Below are 18,623 nucleotides of genomic sequence, written 5' to 3' on the forward strand. Positions count from 1 at the left end.
GAAAATCTTACTATTCTTTGGCAAGCATTTCTAGTGCAACAAATTATTAAAAGCTACCACACTTTGGTACCTTGGTCTCTTTTCAATCTCAGCCTATAAATTGGATGATAAGATAGATGGGGAACAGTATCATCTACAAGAGTAATATCTCCTTCCTCCTCTCCTCCCCCAACTTGAATATTTAGTGTCAGTACGATACTTTTCCAAACAGAAAAGTTATTATATGCAAATACTGATTCAGAGTCCTCGGCTGAAGGCAAACTACTGATCATTTAGAAATAGAATCACCCAGTTGATAAAAGAATTATTTACTTTAAAAAAGAAAAAATCTTAAGGAGATATTTAATCTCTCTGTCACGAACCTTACCCTCCTTACATACATACATAAACCAAAGAGCTCCTTTGCCTTTGGATTCACCGGTACATCAAATAGGAGATTTGGTTTACCTCAAAAGTTGGAAAGATGAACCACTAAAAGAAAAATGGAAGGGACCACATACTGTTTTACTGACTACCCACACAGCAGTGAAATTAGGAGGAGTCAACTCCTGGATACATTATACCCAAGTGAAGAAAGCACCTATAACAAAATAGTGGACCACTGAACAAAACAGAGACTGTAAATTAAAATTTACTAAGGTTTGATTAACTGTATAAAGGATTCTGGAAAACCATATCCTGACTTCGATTGTACTTAAGGATTAATTTTGTATTGTTGCATGCTAGTAATAAGAACAGTAGTAGTAACAGTGCACCCAGAAAAATATTAATATCCTTGTAACGAGAAATGGTACTAGAAAATTGCTATCCTTTGCTTAGTTATGGTGATAGAACAATGTAGGAACCCTGAGAGGAAGCCATTAAAGGATCATTGGGAGGAAAATATGCATTTTTAAACTAATACAGAAAACAATACAAACAGTAAACAGAACCAATTGCAGGATCTGTACACACTTCCCAGAAGCCTCGGAAAGAGGAATACCTTTCTAATGTATCTTAGGGAGAATTATGGACAAATATGTCCTTTAATATAAGTTGAGGAATAGAAGAACAGGAATGGGAAACAACTACCCCTGATCTCCCAGAAAAATGATTGCACTTGTTTCCAAAGATGCAATCTGCTGAAAGGAACAGGTAAATTATATCAAAATAGACTGACATGCTGTAAGCATCTAAGGGTGTGTGTGTGTGTGTGAGTGAGTGTACCAAAGCAATAGAATATCTAACATGAGATACAAAAGGATGGCACTTCTACTGGCTTTGCTGAAATGTGGAAATGGCTGACCTCTTAGGTATCAGATTTAAGTTCATGGACAAAGAGATACACATTGTTATTGTAAGAGTTGTAATATTTTTAACTATATATGTATTAATTCAATGTACATTGAGATTATGTTTGACCTTGGGTGGACCAATTAATGAAAAGATGAGACTAATAGAAGGGAAAAATATCAATTATTCCTTTATAGTCTCAAAGGGGGGATTTGATATAAGAATTATTTACTTTAAAAAAGAAAAAGAGAAAGAAAGAAAGAAATATGTAAATAACTACACTGAAAAGCAGGAAAGAATCTGAAAAACAGAGGATGCTAGTTAATTCTTACAGTTAACAAAACATGGCCTTGGAAGAAGAAACAGACAGCATAAATATGTCAAGCTGGGGCACAAGATAAACTGGTTAATGAGACTAAACAGAAAATTACTGGAACTACGTGTGTACTATCCTAATTAGCATACTAGAAGATCCACCCTCGAGCAAAGAAAGCCCCCTACTAACAAAACCCCCTCCCCACAGAACATGCCCCGTGTAAAAAAAGAACACTGTACCTTTAAATGGAGACAAGACTTGTAAGAACCAATGAGAATTAAGTGTGACTAAACATAATTGTAAACAGTTGTTCAAAGTGTATAAAAAGTTCTGATATGTGTTGAGGTGTGCTGTGTGGATTTACCACCTAGCACCCTTCTCTGCACAGACAAGCAATAAACAAACATCTCTACTCTGTGTGTGGATCGGCTCTTGCATGCACTGGGTGAAGAACCCAGATTTGGGATAACGCAGAAGGAGCCAAGGCATAGTAATTAAGTGGTTCAAAGACAAATAGCAGTGTTGGTCTGACTCCCTGATAATTTGCAAAAATCATATGCACTATAAAGCAAATGGGGGGGGAACTACAAAAAAAAACCACAACACAACCAACCAAAACCCAAACCACCACAGAAAAAAAAATCTAATATCCAAAACCTAGATCAGCCTGAATCAGTGTTTTGTTTGAGAAATGATGATGAGTGTGAATTCATTAAACTGATCCAGGAACAAAGCCTAATGTCTTTTCCAGCATTTTTCTGAAGAACTGTAATTACAATGAGATTGCTGAGAGGAGAATAAGACCCACGATATTTATCATTACAGAAATACTGTTAGCTTAAGAAAAGAAGAAACACTTCTAGGTGACATTTCTCTCACAATATAGAATTGCAATAGTCTGCATTATTAGAAAAGCAATCTACCTTGCTTGCTGACAGACTTAAAAGACTGCCAAATCCAGAACAAGATTATTGTGAAAGCATGAAATACTTGAATTTGCAATATCAATTGGTCAGGGAGGCCCTCCACTTTGAGAGAATAATTTTCCCCTCTGTTCTGAGAGAAAACGCAAATGGAAACAACTATTTCCTGTCTGGTTTTAAGTAGCCTTCCTATAGATTTAATCTCTTCAGTTAATGTAGGGGAATTCCTGACAGAACAAGGGCATACTGTACCCTTGCAGGAGTTGGACAACCCTGGCCTGCATATTGCATAGTTACTTTGAAAATCTTGTACTGTCCTTGAATAGGCAAATAAAGAATAATGAGCATTGTACAAGAGCAAAGACGGATGCCAAGCAAGATATGAAAACCACTAAGCTAGCACATCCTTATTAGGCGCTTGCAACATGAATACGTAATTAACAACAAATCAACAACTAACCTGAATACATAATTGTAGTCTAATCAACAAGTAACCTAAAGACATGATTGCAATCAACTAACCAATGATTGTTACCGTGTGAACACTGTATTAGAAGTATAAATATGACTAAATTGCTGAATAAAGTAGGACGACATGTAGCCACATTGGTGTGAGTGTTGTTACTCAGCTGACTCTCCGATTGGGACCCTCTTCAAGTTAAACTATCCAAATTTTAAAAGAGTGACAAAGATTCTGACCCATGATCTCCAGAATGAGGATTCATTAGTAAGGCAATTGAATAAAAAAGGAGAATGGCAGGAAGGTAAACCTTCCTTTACAACTGCAAACCTAAACTTAATTTCTAGACTTCCTCATTACAGTCCTCTCAATGAAGGAAACCTGGGATATTCTAGAGTACTTCAGCATAGAAGATATATTCAAAAACTAAGAGGATCAGTATACTTGGCTGGTAGAAAAATGCACACCTAAACCTTCAAGGTTTTCTCCATTTCTTCTGTTCAATAACATGGAAGTTATTTGGGTTTATTTAAAAAAAACCAAACATTTATTCTGTTGAGAAAAAGAGACTGAAAGACAAATCTTTATATCAAACAAAGGCCTTAGTACATTTAAAGCAGGCTACTGGGAAAGGACAGAAAAAAGATAATCCAGTATTCAAACAGATTTTTCCCTATCATGTATGGATTTTCAGAGAGAAAGAAAATAGTATAGCATCAAAAAGCCAACTCTAATAATAGCCATTATTGGAATCAGCTAAGGAGAGCCTGGGAAATTACTTGTCATCATTTTCTTTTTCAGCTCAAAATGTTCCACAGATTGAGGGCTCAGAAGACCACTACAAATAAAAACAAAACACAGGGATATAAAAGGAAAAATCAGAAATCTGCCTGCCCTTTTTAGAAAATAATGGCAAAGAGCCAAGCATGACTACTTGAAGACTAAAAGAGATCTATTTGTTAAGGCCTAACTCTCTTTAAGGATTTTGCTGACTAGTAAGAGCACTAAGCAGCAGTTTTACATTAAAAAAGGAACCTGCAGATAGATCTTGGCCTTTGCAAAGTCTCCTGACTTTGTAGCACACATGTTAGCAAGAGTGCTGGGAGGAAAAGAGAAGAGGGTATTTTTATCTTGTGTTACTTAAAGGTTTTGTTTTGTGAGGAAAGGGAATTTGCTGGCAGTAGACAGAGACCTCCTGAGCACTGGTCAGAAGAGCTGAAGTTATTTATCATGATCAAGCATTATTTATCAGGATGTGTTGGTACTGCCCTGGGCTTATGCATACAATATCATTAAGTGTGGGAGAGGAGGATAGAGAATGTCTGAAGAGATATATGTGAGGAGGATGGAGAATGTCTGATCTGGCAAGAGATGAGAGAACAACTGGGTATTGTGTACTTCACATATGGCATTAGGGGCATTGCCAAACTGTGTGTACCTGAGTTGGAAGGTCTCAATCCTGCTGTGACTACTCTATTTGTAATTATTTGCCAAACCCCTTGCACAATGATACTGACCATACTGGGGATACTAACACCAGGTCATTCCTGAAGGCTCCTTGGCTTACAGTCAACTACTTGAAGCTACATTCTGCTTCAGTCCTGTAGATGTTCAGGGATCAGTTGAAACATAGCCTTAGGATACCCAATAGAGCCCATAATCCAGAGTAAAAAAATATTCTGCTGTCTACCCCACATGATAGACTACCAGCACAGAGGCTTCTACTCCCTGAGAAGTGTGCTGGCCTACTACTGCTGGAAGCCCTCCAAACTGCAGAACTAAGGGTTTCACTGATTTTCCTCAAGTAGCCTGTCATAGTGACACAGGAGTGTCTGCAAAGTATTTTTTTTTTTAAATCTCCGAGCACATGAGCAACTGATAAGTGATGGGCAGCATATTAAGATTCCAGCCATGCTAATTAAAGGTCTGGGTAAACTGGCAACATAGTTCATACACATCTGCAAGCTGATGCTGCAGCACACACGCTGTGGACTCACTAACCCCAAAATCCCTGCCCACCAAGCAGAATGAGTCAGGGGTTTAAATATTCTACTAGACAAGGAAACTAATTTCCAGGGGGTACAGGAGCTCAGGCTGCATGTATCAGTACTAGAGAGCAGAAGTCAAATCCCAACTATGCTTCAGCTGTGTTCATCTGCATCTGAAAATTATGCACAATCTGCTGGTCACCACAGGCACACAGGACAATGTAGTCCCACAGGCCCCAAATCCTCATCTTGGTAAAATTAAGTCTGGCCATAACCAAAAGCTATACTGTGATCAGAGAGAGAAGGTATAGTGTAAGCATCCCAGACTCTTCCACTTGCAGTTAAGTCCTAGAACATTCAATTCCTTCAGAACAAGAACCATGCAGCTGTTAAGGACACACTTGGACTCTTCGCAGAAAATGCAGAAGGCATTATAACAGTCCTCCAAAGTCATTGTTTCTCAAAGTGTAACATGACACTTTTTCATATTTCACATTAATGCTAAATAACATTCACTAAGCATTGCCCCTTGCAGAAAGGCATTGGTGTATAGTTGTATAGTGCTCATGAGGTAGATGAGCCATGAGCACAGTGCATATAGTACATAACATAAGTCTGCAGGTATCCCAAGGGGTAGGGTGCATACAGCTGGGATAGCTATTCCATTGAAGTGCACTGTATTTGGATGCAAGTCTCTGACAATAGATCAAGGGACTTGTTTATTTTTTAACAATGACAGCAAAATTGAACATATGTGAACATAATCTGTGAGCATCCACAGATGATACTTCAGTTTTGCTACGAAGCCAATAATCTTGATTCTTCCAAATCATAAATATCTAAACATCCTACATTTATTAGCTTGACACCCAATTTAAACAACAATCCCGTTCCATAACAGGAGAAAAAAAACCACTACAACACCTAGAGGTGAACTGCTGGACAGGTAAAAAAAATATGATAGAGGGTTTTAGTTTGGGGAACAGTCACTGGATGTATGTTGAAGATGGAGTTGAAGAGTTTGGATAGTTCTCATTGTTAAAAGGAACAACATTCAGAAAGACAGACTGGTCATAGAGGCCAGAGTATCATTTCACTACTGAAAGGGAAGAATGAGAGGGAAAACAATAGTGCACTTATTTATCAGGGGGGAAAATCAAAATAAGATTAAAATTAAATGAGAAAATTCAACTGTTTGTACAAAAATGCTAGACGTGTAAGTGATAAACCCCAAAACTTGCTAATATACAGATTAAATTTGAACAGGGAGGTATAACTGAAGTAAAGATTTACATGAGTGAAAGTTCAGTGATTAACATTTCTGTGCTTCAAAATTGGCTTCTAGCCAGTGACCTTTACGGTTTTCAGTTTAGATTCTAATAGATTTTAAAAATTGACACAAAAGCTGGAGCCATGACAAATGACCAAGTCACAAATGATTTGACAGACAACTAAGTGGGGCTCTTTAAACAATTAACTTTAATGAAAAGAGAAGGAGGTAATATTCTCCCAGGGCCACATAACTGATGCTAAAAGTCTCAATCAAATGACCTTGGAATTTCTGTATTTCAAAAATTATAATTTTCTAACACAGAAAAACACCATACAAAATACAGCTTAGCATATTAAGAAAAAGAACTTGTGGCAGAACTGAAGTAAAAACTTTTAGAGGATGTGATCATGACTTGATTACATTTGCTACGTGCAAGCAAAAGAAGTCCAAAACCAGTAGTACAATACTTCATGTTTCATGAGAGATATTTGAACAAAAGCTGACAGAATTAGGAGTGAGAACAACTGCATTTAAATTTAAAATAGGAACAACTGAGAGTCATTTCAGAACATTTCTTTAACTAGCTAGACAGCCTCAATTCCATAAAACAAGAAAACCTGAAAAACAGTAAAAGCAGTCTGGATAAGAGGGGAAGTAAAAAGAGAACGCTGAAATAGATAAACCAAAACCTTGGGAAGTATTAAAAATTGTTAAAGGAAAAAAAAAGTCAAATGAAGAACTCCAGGGTTCCAGAGATTTTTGGGTGGGGGTTTTTTTGTTGTTTTTTAAACTTCACATTTTCATACAAAAAATATTTAAAACCACATCAGTCCTTCACTAAATGGATATGGCTCTTCATATTAACACAGAAAATCCATACATAGTTAATAAATATTTCTGTTTTGTTTTTAGGGAAACACAACGAAAGAGTTTCCACTACAGCAGTTACTGAAGATGTTATAGAGCAGTTACTAACATTGTTACACAGGGTCAAGACATCTCTTATAAGAGTTTCAGAAGAACTGACTGAGAAGCCCTCCTGCCTTGTAAGTCTTGAAATATCACCCCAAAAAAAAAACAAAACCAAGGTTGGGAATAGGATGAGGGAGAGATTGCATACCAAGAGTTATGCAGTTACAACACTTCTAATGGTTTGGTTTATAAATGCAGCAGTTTTGAGGAACTGGACTTCTGCTAAGCAACTGATTTGGTGTCATGGAACAAACAAACATAGCACACAGAGTTGTTTAAGCAGTAAATATCAAATTACATATGAGAAAGTCCTCAGCTCTGTTTCTAATAGCATCCTGGGGATACCCCCATCCTGATAAGAAACTTAAGTATCTAATCCACAAGATAGAAGAAAAATTTAAAATTATTACTGACAATACCTGTAGGTGACACAAAAGCTGTAAACTGGTAAAGTAAGAAGAGGATATGATGACGTGAAGTAATTGGAATAACCTGTAAACCAGGAACAGGCAGAAGCTGTGCTTCTGAATACAGCTAAATGTAAGGTTAACTATACAGGAAAGGAGAAAGTAGGTTGCAAACGATGAACCCACCCTGAAAAGCAATTATTTTGAAGAATACTTTAGTCATGGTAGAGTAGTCATCTAATCCTCAGGCATTCGTATTCACTCTCTCCCCTCCCCCTCAGAACCTGCTGAAGATACATAAGCCATTCCTTTGGTTTTGGCACTGTGATGGGTTGACCCTGGCCAGCAGCTAAGGCCCCACCCAGTCACTTGGTCGCTCCCCCCCACAGCAGGATGAGGAAAAGAATCAGAAGAGCAAAAGTTGAAAACTTGTGGATCAAGAAAAAACAGTTTAATAGGTGAAGCAAAAGCCACCACATGGGCAAGGAAAGCAAAATGATGACTTAATCCACTACTTCCCATCACCAGGCAGACACCTAGCCACTTCCTGGAAAACAGGGCCTCAGCATGCACAATAGTTATTTGGGAAGACAAATGCCATAACCACGAACATTTCCCCCCTTCCTCCTTCTTTCTCAGAGCTTTTATTGCTGAGCATGACATCATATGTTATGGAATTGCTGCCCTGTGTCCTTCCAAACTTCCTACTCATACACACTTATTCATTCGGGGGGGGGTGTGAAGAGGGCGCAGAGTGGGAGGAAAAAAAGACTTTAAAAAAATATAAAATCTTGACACTGTGAAAGCAATAACCAAAAAATCGGCGATATTCATCTCGAATTATTAATAAAATTGAATGTATTGTTAGCAGTTAGACTTTATGACAAGTAGAGCAAATGACTTGTTAAGGGTTAATTCCGGTATACAAGCACTTTGTGTGTCCCGCTAAGCGCTTTGTTAAGCGCCTGCAAATCCTTTTGTTCAGAAAAGGAACTTCACTGAGGAAGCACCTCCACAAAACAGATGAGCTGATAGGAAGCTCAACACAAGCAATAAACTCAGCAAAACTAGGGGAAAGTAATAGGGGAGATCGCAACCACCGACTCAAAAAGAAGTGGAGATTGAGCATGCGGACTAATTAATACAGGAAGCAAGAGAATTGCTTAAGAAATAGGAAACCGAGTACTAAGTAATGAAAGAGTTGTGTAACTTGTAACCAATGAAGGCTGATGTCTTTGTTGAAACGTATAAATAGTGTAAAGTTTTGACAATCGGAGAGCTAGGCATTTGAGTTACCACCTAGCTCCCTACTTTGCACAAACTGGAATAAAGAAATAAGGAATACCTCTACTCGGTGTGTGAATTGCTGCTGTGCACCGGGTAACAACATCAACACTGCTTTAGTCACAAATCGAAAACACAGCACCATATAGGCTGCTATGAGGAAAATTAAGTCCATCCCAGCTAGACCCAGTACAAGCATTTAATTTTTGTTACTAGTATTGCCCTGGTCTATTTGATGAAGTGGCACACATTGTGCTCAGTAAATCCAGTATCAGAGTTTAAAAAAAAAAAAAAAAAAAAGTCCCATATTAGGTCTTCAGTTTCCTAAGCCTGATAAGTTCCTAAAAGTACAAGGAATGATGACATCTTTCACAACTTCTATGCATTTGAGGTTTTCTGGCTTTTAAATTAGCATTTACTGCTACAGAAACCTGTCTGACTTTCTGGCTGACACCCATTTACCCAGAAACATGGGTTGAAATAGTTTCACGCATTCTTATCCAACATTCTCTAACATAAGCAAGATAATTAATGTTCAGATTAAAGACTTAAGAGTTTAAATACTCTCAGAAGTATAAATTGGGAGAGGAGTGGCTGGAGAGCAGCCCTGCAGAAAGGGATCTGGGGGTACTGGTCAACAGCAGGCTCAATAGGAGTCAGCAGTGCCCTGGCAGCCAAGAGGGCAAACTGCACCCTGGGGGGCATTAAGCACAGCATAACCAGCTGGTCAAAAGAGGTGATTATCCCTCTGTATCTAGCATTGGTGAGGCCTCACCTTGTGTGTTGTGTGCAGTTCTGGCACCACAACTGAAAAAGGATGTGAAGATCCTTGATTGCATCCAGAGGAGGGCAACAAAGCCGGTGGAAGGGCTGGAAGGTGTGTCCTATGAGGTGCAGATAAGGACTTTGGGTTTGTCTAGTTTGGAGAGAAGAGGGCTGAGGGGTCATTGCTCTCTCCACTTCCCCTCCTCAGGAAGCTGTAGAGGGAGGTGCTGAGCTCTTCTCCCTAGTATTCAGTGACAGGACACATGGGAATGGTTCAAAGCTGCTTCAGGGGAGGTTGACTTGATACTAGGAAGCATTTCTTTACCAAGAGGGTGGTCAAACACTGGAACAGGCTTCCTAGAGAGGTGGTCTATGCCCCCTGCCTGTCAGTGTTTAAGAGGCATTTGGACAATGCTTTAACTTTTGGTCAGTCCTGAAGCGGTCAGGCAGTTGGACTAGATGATCATTGTAGGTCCCTTCAACTAAACTATTCTATTCTTAAATTTAGCTTGAAAAAAATATAAACAAACAAAAAACCCCACATTTATGTTTCTGAAACTTCCCCAGTAGCTTTTAAAACTTCCCAAACTGTAGTATCACTTAGACTCGTGCCCTTCAGTATTTCTTGCACAGCATTAACACAATACTTAAAGCCTGCTGCATGGTTACTTCTTTGATCTTAAGAATACCGTATATATGACTTCATAGTATTTCCTATATTCAAGTCCTTCCTCAGCTTTGATATTGCTTTCTTGCTCTTGATTCTTGCTAGTCAGACTTTTTAAATAAGTAGAACAAATAAAAGGTGAATGTTGAAAAACTTCCCATAATTTTATTAGCAAGATGTTAATAGTCTTGTTCAAGTATGAGGATACATCTTTCCTGAGTGTTATTCCATTCAGCAGAGTGAGAGAGAAACACATACCTTATAATGCTATTTTCACTCCTTTCTGGGATTAATTTTGCAGAGATTGTCATATTACTTCAAAAGAAATGCTGTCCCTTATGAGATTGTCATTGCCTTTATACACCAACAAAAATAATTTGAAGTAGCTAAAACCACAGAATTATTTAACATTAGAATATATACCCAAAAGCCCCTTCTCAAGAGATTCCTCTGTTCAGCATATGTTTCCCTCCTATATGAATTCAATATTGTTTTTAATGGGAAGTACAAATTTGGAGTCCCTTGGCCTTTTAACATATAAGCAAAATTAAGTTAGTCAGAATTCTTTGACTATTGAGGTTCTAAGCTAATTTCCATTAACTAGAGTAGATCACTTCTAAAGAAGGAAAATCAAAACAACAAAAAAACCCAACCCACAAGAAAATTCTTTATAAGGGCTGAATATAAAATATTCCTTTATCACACATTAAAAAAAATTAATATGCTCTTTTCCAGGAAATGTGAAATCATGGTATCACATCAATATCAAATGACAATTCATGTTTTCCTCAAAACCAGTTATTTTTGTATATGGTTGTATATGTCTATAGATAATAGAATAATTAGTGTTTGTCATCCAGAATCAAATTAGATAACCTTAGAAACAGCTTCTCCAAAGTAAGAGATACTTACCAATCTAGTTTCAACACACAACATCAAGATATATATTAAGTATTTGTTTGTTTTCTAATCGTAAATACATACTGTTATAACTAAATTATTTTCAAGTGTTCAGTGTGAGTATAAGTATGGATCAATACAAGATAATAAGAAAAGGTTGCAATGCTCTTTCAAAATAATTGTGTTTTCTGATTTAATGAAAAGCAAAGAAAATAGCTAATTAGAATATACTGTCCAATATCAGCATTTTTTAATTGTGTGCATAAAACTGAAACTCACAGTATAATTTTACCTACTTATATAAGTAGACTGCATAGGTATTTCAGATTACAGGAAGAAGATTCATTGTTGGCTTGATGGGCCCACTTCAAGTTTTTTTTAAGTCTAAGTCTTTGCTAATTCACTGAGTTCTGCACATGAATCTCATTCAGCTAACACATGTATAAAAAATGAAATAAAAAAATAGAGATATATATATCCTGTACGTTCAGAGAACAAAAAAATAGTCTTCCAGTTAAGACTAGTTGCAATTTCAAACGTTTTACCTCCCACCTGTTTCCTTTGGTAACATATAGAGAATGAAAGGATACTCATATTTGATACCTTGCTTCACTGACTCATCTGCTATTTCAAACAAAAAGAACACCTTTGCCTTAAGAGCCATGTTTTGCACCTTACAATACCTGCAAGCATGATACAAAATAGCAAACACACTGTCAAGCCCTCCAATACTTAATTTTGCCAAAGCTTATAGATATATAGACATAGCTAGCAAGATATTGATAATTTTCTTAGATACTCAAGATACTTTCCTGATGAGAAAATAATGCATAAGTATATACAGTGTACAGACATAGTATGTCCAGTAGTGAAAGTTTATGGCTACAATATAACATTTAGGCCCAAACATTGCTTTCTGAGACCAGGCAAAACTTCCACTGATGACAGTAAAAATGATATATATAGAAAGCTAGAGCACATGGCTATTACTACTTAAAAATAAATACGTGCATACATGCTTAAAACACAGGCATGCAGAATACTGTACATTGCTTGGTACATACCAATATAAAACACTAAAACCACCTCTTTTTTGTACTATAACAATAAATGTTTTGACAACAGCAAAACACAGATGGATATTAACAACTTTATGCTCTAGAGAACAATCATAAGGTTTTACAAATTGTTCAGTAGTAATGAAATCCAGAAGAACTTGAAAAATACAGGAGATTAAAACCAAATTCAGTGGAAGAATTAATTTGTTCCAAAGTACCTTAAACATTACAGCTAAGTTGTGCTAGCTGAACTATTACTATGTCTTTGTAATACATTTCAGTGCATATGTTAGAATTCTCACTTTTTAGAATTACAGTTAAAAAAAAGACACTTTGCTAAATTTTTAGAATAGATTGGAACAGGACAATGATGTTCAATGTAGTACCTAAAAGTGGTATTTTAATGTTTAATCATGGAGAGGTTGTATTTTTTAACTAATAATTTTAAATAATCCTACCATGCAAACAAAAGTTTTCCAGAAATTATTTTCAACATTTTAAACTCTTTGATCCCGTGAAAAGTAAAAAGATATCATTATTAATACACAAGAAGGGTATACACAGCATAGTGTATCACACAGTAACAGTAACCTACACAGTTAGGAGGGAAATATTTCACTTTGCAAGGAAGCACTATAATTTCTACAAGTTAAGGAGGGGGGAAAAAATCCTCTTTTCTGACCCATATTTGCATTTGTATGTATGTCTGATTTTTAAACAAGAAAAAAATGTGGCATAGATATGTTCATTTTTTCCTTTTGAATTAATACCTTTTACTTTGCAACATCTTCAGAGCATGCACGGTCAATTAACACAGCTCAGCCTGTGTTCTCTATGATCAAAAGGATTTTGTCCCGTGTTCAAAAGCCTCTAACCCACTTAGGCTTCTATGTCCAACAACACTTTTCAAAGTGGGACTGAGAAGTTGGCACTTTTGAAAAAAGTTTGCCTAACATTTACATAAAATAAAGTTAATACTGCTACTTTAAGTTTTGAAGGACAATGATATGTAGTGGGACAGTAGAGGTGAAGTCAATTAAAAAAAATGGATGACTTTAAGCAATTTCAGACATTTATATTCCCAGTCTCACTATTTTAGTTATTATTTTCCTATTTTTAAATTGGTTTTGTCCATCTCAAACATATGAATGACCCAAACAAATAACACAAACTTAAGAAATTAACAAGTGACTATGCTGGGGAAGCAGTGAGAGTGACTGAAAAAAGTACTGTCAGATACCTGAGAAACCCGCTAATTAAAACAAATTTTTAGAAAGTTTTGGTGTGGGGGCTTTTTTTTTTTCTTTCTTTTTTTTAATAAATTGAAACTTGAATCTGTCCAACCCTGTGATTTCATGATTTCAACAGTGGTTCACTACTATACTGCATTTTACAAGATGAGATCATTAACTGTTAAACAACTGCACATGCACAAACACTTTCAATCAAATATATGATTGAGGCTGACAAAGTACAATACAAAAACTGTGTACACAATAACAGTTTCTATACTGGTTTCTACTCAAATACAGATATGCTATTAAATATGAAGCAGAAGATTTACCTCTCAGTTTCTCATACATCATGCTTAAATCTTCAGAAACATGGTTTATACTGATATTGATATATGCAGAAAACATTCATATATGCAATCAGTGAGTTTTCTCCAAAACTTTCTAAGTGATGGCTTCTTATCTATTTGCTCTGAAAACCCCTTATTTCATTTGGCCTAAAGTAACGCCACAATTAGGCCCTAATCTACCATTACCTGTCCATACACTTAATATTACCAGTGGGTGGATCTTATAAAACAATATAAGTTCTGCACTACTGATTGTAGAACCAAATCTCTGAATTCCTTCTCTGGGTGGTATATGTTGGCATCATTCAATAGGTTTCATGCATTAACGGTTGGACTCAATGATCTTAAAGGCCTTTTCCAACCTAAAAGATTCTGATTCTTTAAAACTTGGGACAAATCTCTATTATTACTGCAGGATATTACTGCAGAAAACGCAGAAACAATTTGGACCTGAATAACAAGTCAAATGTCAACTGCCTCTCCTGTAGCAAACGTATGTAGTTAAGTAATAATACTAAAATATCCATAAAATTAAACAAATGCAACCTATTTTATCTTGGGTTTAGATCTTGAAATAGCTACAGCACACACTTCCATCAACAAAAAATTAGGCCAAAATGAGACAGAACATTATTACTAGTAGCATTGTATCTGTCTCCACCCCTCCTTTTTCCACATCAGTTAAGGATCCTAATACCTTTCTCCATATACAGAAGACCAACTGTATTATTTAAAGTAGGAAATAACACATTCATAAGCAAGCATTAAAATAAATTCTGACTTCCTTTCAACTCTCCTTACCTTATTGAAAAAGCAGTTTATTCCCCCAATATAAATCATTACTTTCATGTACATTACCCAAGACAAAAGTCTGCCATAAGTGCCCCACATCCACTTGGAACATTCCCATTCATCCACATACCAAACACTGGTGCAGACATATTTCAAAGCCTGGTAGTCTAAGGTAGAAGCAGTATTACCACAAGAACTACATAATGTAGTAGAGCACATCAGATATAGACGAATGTATTTTAATTCAAAAGGCTTATTTTAGAACGAGCCAAATTCCTATTAAACAAGCATTGCCTTTGCACACTTGTGGCTTCAAAATAACTTCTGTTTTAATTAAATAGAAATAACACAATAGATTTTATTTCCTGAACAATGGGTGGATTCCAAAGGTATTAAAGATCCTGTTATCCTCCAGCATACTTAAAGTTACTTCTCAGCTTCATGGATGCATCTGGGTCTTTATGGTTTCTTTCTCCTTTTGCTTTAAAAATCAGTCTACAATCTAGACATAAGCCCCTTATCCCAGCTTGACTCATTAAATAAAAATCACAATTAAAAAAATGCAAACGGTGACCCAACAACTTTTCCAAGGCTCACAGAACAATGCAGATATTAAAGCCTATCACTGCCAATCTGCAAAGCAACTCCCCCTGCGTGTTTTTTCATTAATCTGCTTCCTTACCATCACTCTCCTACACCCATCATCGCCAATGCTCCCCCAAAATCCCCACTCACCAATCATCCTTTCCCTCTCCATTTTGGAAGACCGGGTTCCCTACCATATCAACCCACCCATAGGAACCACAGTTATTTATCCAGCTACAAGCGCCTCGGCGAAGCCTGCACACGGACGCGCGCACACACACACAACGCTGCGGCGGAGAAACGACGAACAGGTCACCGCCGCCATCGCCACGGCCGCCTCGCGGCGAAGGTGGCGAGCGCCCGGGAGAAACCGAACCGACCGCGCCGTGTAATGCACCGGTGGAGCCAGCCGGAGGGAGCCCGGGGCGGCGATCTCTGGGTTGCACCCCCAGTGGCACTTAAAGGCGTGTGTGTCAACGGCGGCCCGCACTCACCCAGCAGCAGCAGCTTCAGTTCCCGACGGGCGTCCCGTTTGTCCCGGCGCAGCTGCCGCTCGATCTCGTCGTTGATCCGCCGGGCTTCCTTGGCTTCCTCGCTCAGGCAGCACGCCATGATGGACTCCAAAGTCATTCTTCCTAACTGATTCAGACACAACCCCCACCCTAAAAACACGTGCACACACACACCCCACCACAGCACCAGCCCCGGGGGACACAAACACTTTCTGTCCGGGAGCCCCCACTCGGGCACTGCAGGGCTAGCGCAGGGAGCTGCCTCAATACCACACACAGGCAAAGAGAAAGAGAGGGGGGGCCTGGCAGCACAGATCCCCCGTTCCCTGCCTCTAATAGTCGTCGCTTCCAACTCCTCCTTTCCTCTAAATTATGCACCAAGCAACATGAAATCATCCACCATAGCAGCCGCGGCAGCAGCAGTGCTATCTAGGCGAGCCAAGCTGCTCTGCACAAACACCCCTCTCCCTCTTTCCCTCACTACTACTTCTGCCACCGCCTCCTCCTCCTGCAACAAACGCGGTCCCCGAGTGTCCCTCGCAAACTACACTCCCACCGCCCTCCGAAGTAACCACCCTCCACGGAAATGCTAAATGCCGTTAATCCCTCCCCCCCTCACACACACTTCCCAGTCACTCCCTCTGTCCTAAAGCGAGAGTTCGGCTGCTCGGAAAGTGGGCAAGTCCGCCGCCGCCTGGCAATCTCAGCATCCGCCTGGCGGAAGAACTTCCTTACGGTGGATCTTTCTTCTAGGCGCGGTCATTTATCCCCTCTCGCGGGGAGAGCTGCTGTCGAAGAGCTGTCGCGGCTCCTTCCTGCCCTGACAGTAAGAAAGAGATAGGGAGGCGAGTAGAAAGGGCGCCACCAGAGAGTAAAAGAAGGCAGGCATAGACTGGGGCATGCACACCGTGAGCCCAGTTCTCCGGGCTTCTCAATGGCTTGGCTCCGCGGGCGTGGTGAGGCAGAAATATGGCGGACTGCCTCTCCTGCGCCGCTGCGCGTCGGCAATAAGCGGCTGGTAGAGCGAGGAACTCCCGGGATGCTGCCCTTGACTAAGCCCGGCGCTCGAAGACCGCCTCTGCCAGGCTCGCAACCATCGGGGAGGGGATGAGAGGGGAGTGGACGGTCTCTCACACCGAACGGCCGCGAGGAACACAGCTTTCTCTTATTTGTCCTGTAGGGCATATATATATGTAACATCCTGCACGTTTTATTTGCTTTTGCTACCTTTGGTTTTAGTCGATAATGCACATTTTTATTATATCCTTGCATTCTCTTCCTAGAAGAGACGTCTTCTTTCATAGGGAAAGGGGAAATGTAATAATTTACTTGAGGGGAGAAGTATCTTCTCCACCTTCAGCTGGAAATTAAGTTGTGGGAGATAAAAGTATACTAGACACTAGTAACTTTTTATGCCGGTAATCCTGAAAATGGTATTTGAATAGTGCTGACATATACAGAAGAAATAAAAGACATTTGCAACAAATAAAAACATTAGGATAGTTCCCTTGCTTATAAGAAGCTATAATTTCAAGGGATTGATATATTGCATTTTATATTCTGTTGTTGTGACCTTTATTCAACCAATGCTTTTAATTATCCTTTTTCACAACCCTAGACCAGCTTGCCTTCAATTCCAGTACTGGAAAGCCTGTCTTTACATAGCCTTTAGTAGCCTCCAGGGTGATAGCACACAGTTTGATAGACATATTAAGTTCTAGGTTTTGTGGATTTGTAAAATATTTCAAAATTCCCACACCTGTCCTACCTTTGTCCACCTCCATATTAAATTAGCTATCTGGGAATGTTGCAAAATCTTCCAGGAAAGTCATAGTAGTCTATTAAGTAGGTAGAGGGGTGCATCACTCTCCATCTTCTAGTTTCATGTGTGATGTCCTCTCTGGCACCTGTTGTCATCTGTTTTGAAAATTGCATGCTCTTTCTTACAACTGTTCATATATGCTTACAATATTAATTATGTACAGTCCACCATAAGGTGTCAGACTAAGAGGAAATTAAGAAATTAAAATGTAATAATCAATAGAATAATATAGTTCTCTGTTTTTAGAGCATGAAAGTCTTTTGTTACTTTAAAAATGCTTGATTTTTGTTTAGATCTATATTTTATTTTTATGTATAATGTATAAAAGCATTTAAGAAAATTTGGAATATTTTTATAAATATGTTTATTACAGTAAATGAATATGTGAATTTTATTCTAAATTCTGTATTCCTATTTATCAAACAAAAATGATATTTCAGTAAAAGCATCTTCTTTATTTACTGGTGTGGATTTTAAAATTCATATGTACGTAGGTATATGTGTGTATTTATCTGTCTATCTTGTGGTCCCAGATTAATGTGTTAATATTAAATGCAGTGATAAAGATTTCTATACATTGAATTACAAATATGATAAATGTAAAAATGCAAATAAGTAACCAAAGGGGAAAAGATTTTTCTTCATTAAATAAATTCTCAACATATCAGAATTTCCTCCTAAAAGTTGTGACCCAAAAAGATGAAAATGGGTGTGTGGTACAAGTTACAAGAAATATTCAATAGATGTACAACTGCTCTGTGCCTGAAACATTGCTGCACTGAGTTCAAGTCCACAGCAAACAGCATCTGGCATAAAGTCTAAAGAAAGGATATGAATGGGTCAATGAATTTGTGACATATGGATCAACTGATCAAAATCCCTCCCCAAATTGAGGGCACAACAGTCCTATGAAAAAACTACATACCTCAAATAATATTGTAACCTTCCCCAGTAGATGAAGTCTGACTCTGCTTTCTTAACCAACTCTTTTACATGCTCAGTGTAGAAGGCATGAACACTGTGTGTACCTGAAATGTGAGACTCA

The 18,623-nt window shown here is 38.2% G+C and overlaps 1 protein-coding gene across 1 annotated transcript in view; it reads right to left on the bottom strand.

Annotated features, from left to right (window-relative positions):
- The window catches only part of LOC121080589 (guanine nucleotide-binding protein G(q) subunit alpha-like), a 125,339-nt gene extending 107,932 nt beyond the window's left edge, over positions 1-17,407 (bottom strand). The window contains exon 1 of the mRNA XM_040578720.1: positions 15,739-17,407. Within this exon, the coding sequence (XP_040434654.1) occupies positions 15,739-15,874 (136 nt within the window). The 5' untranslated portion in view covers positions 15,875-17,407. The remainder of the gene's footprint in view (positions 1-15,738) is intronic.
- Between the last annotated feature and the right edge of the window lie 1,216 nt (positions 17,408-18,623).

This window comes from Falco naumanni, chromosome W (genome assembly GCF_017639655.2).
Source record: "Falco naumanni isolate bFalNau1 chromosome W, bFalNau1.pat, whole genome shotgun sequence".
Classification (NCBI taxonomy): Eukaryota; Metazoa; Chordata; class Aves; order Falconiformes; family Falconidae; genus Falco; species Falco naumanni.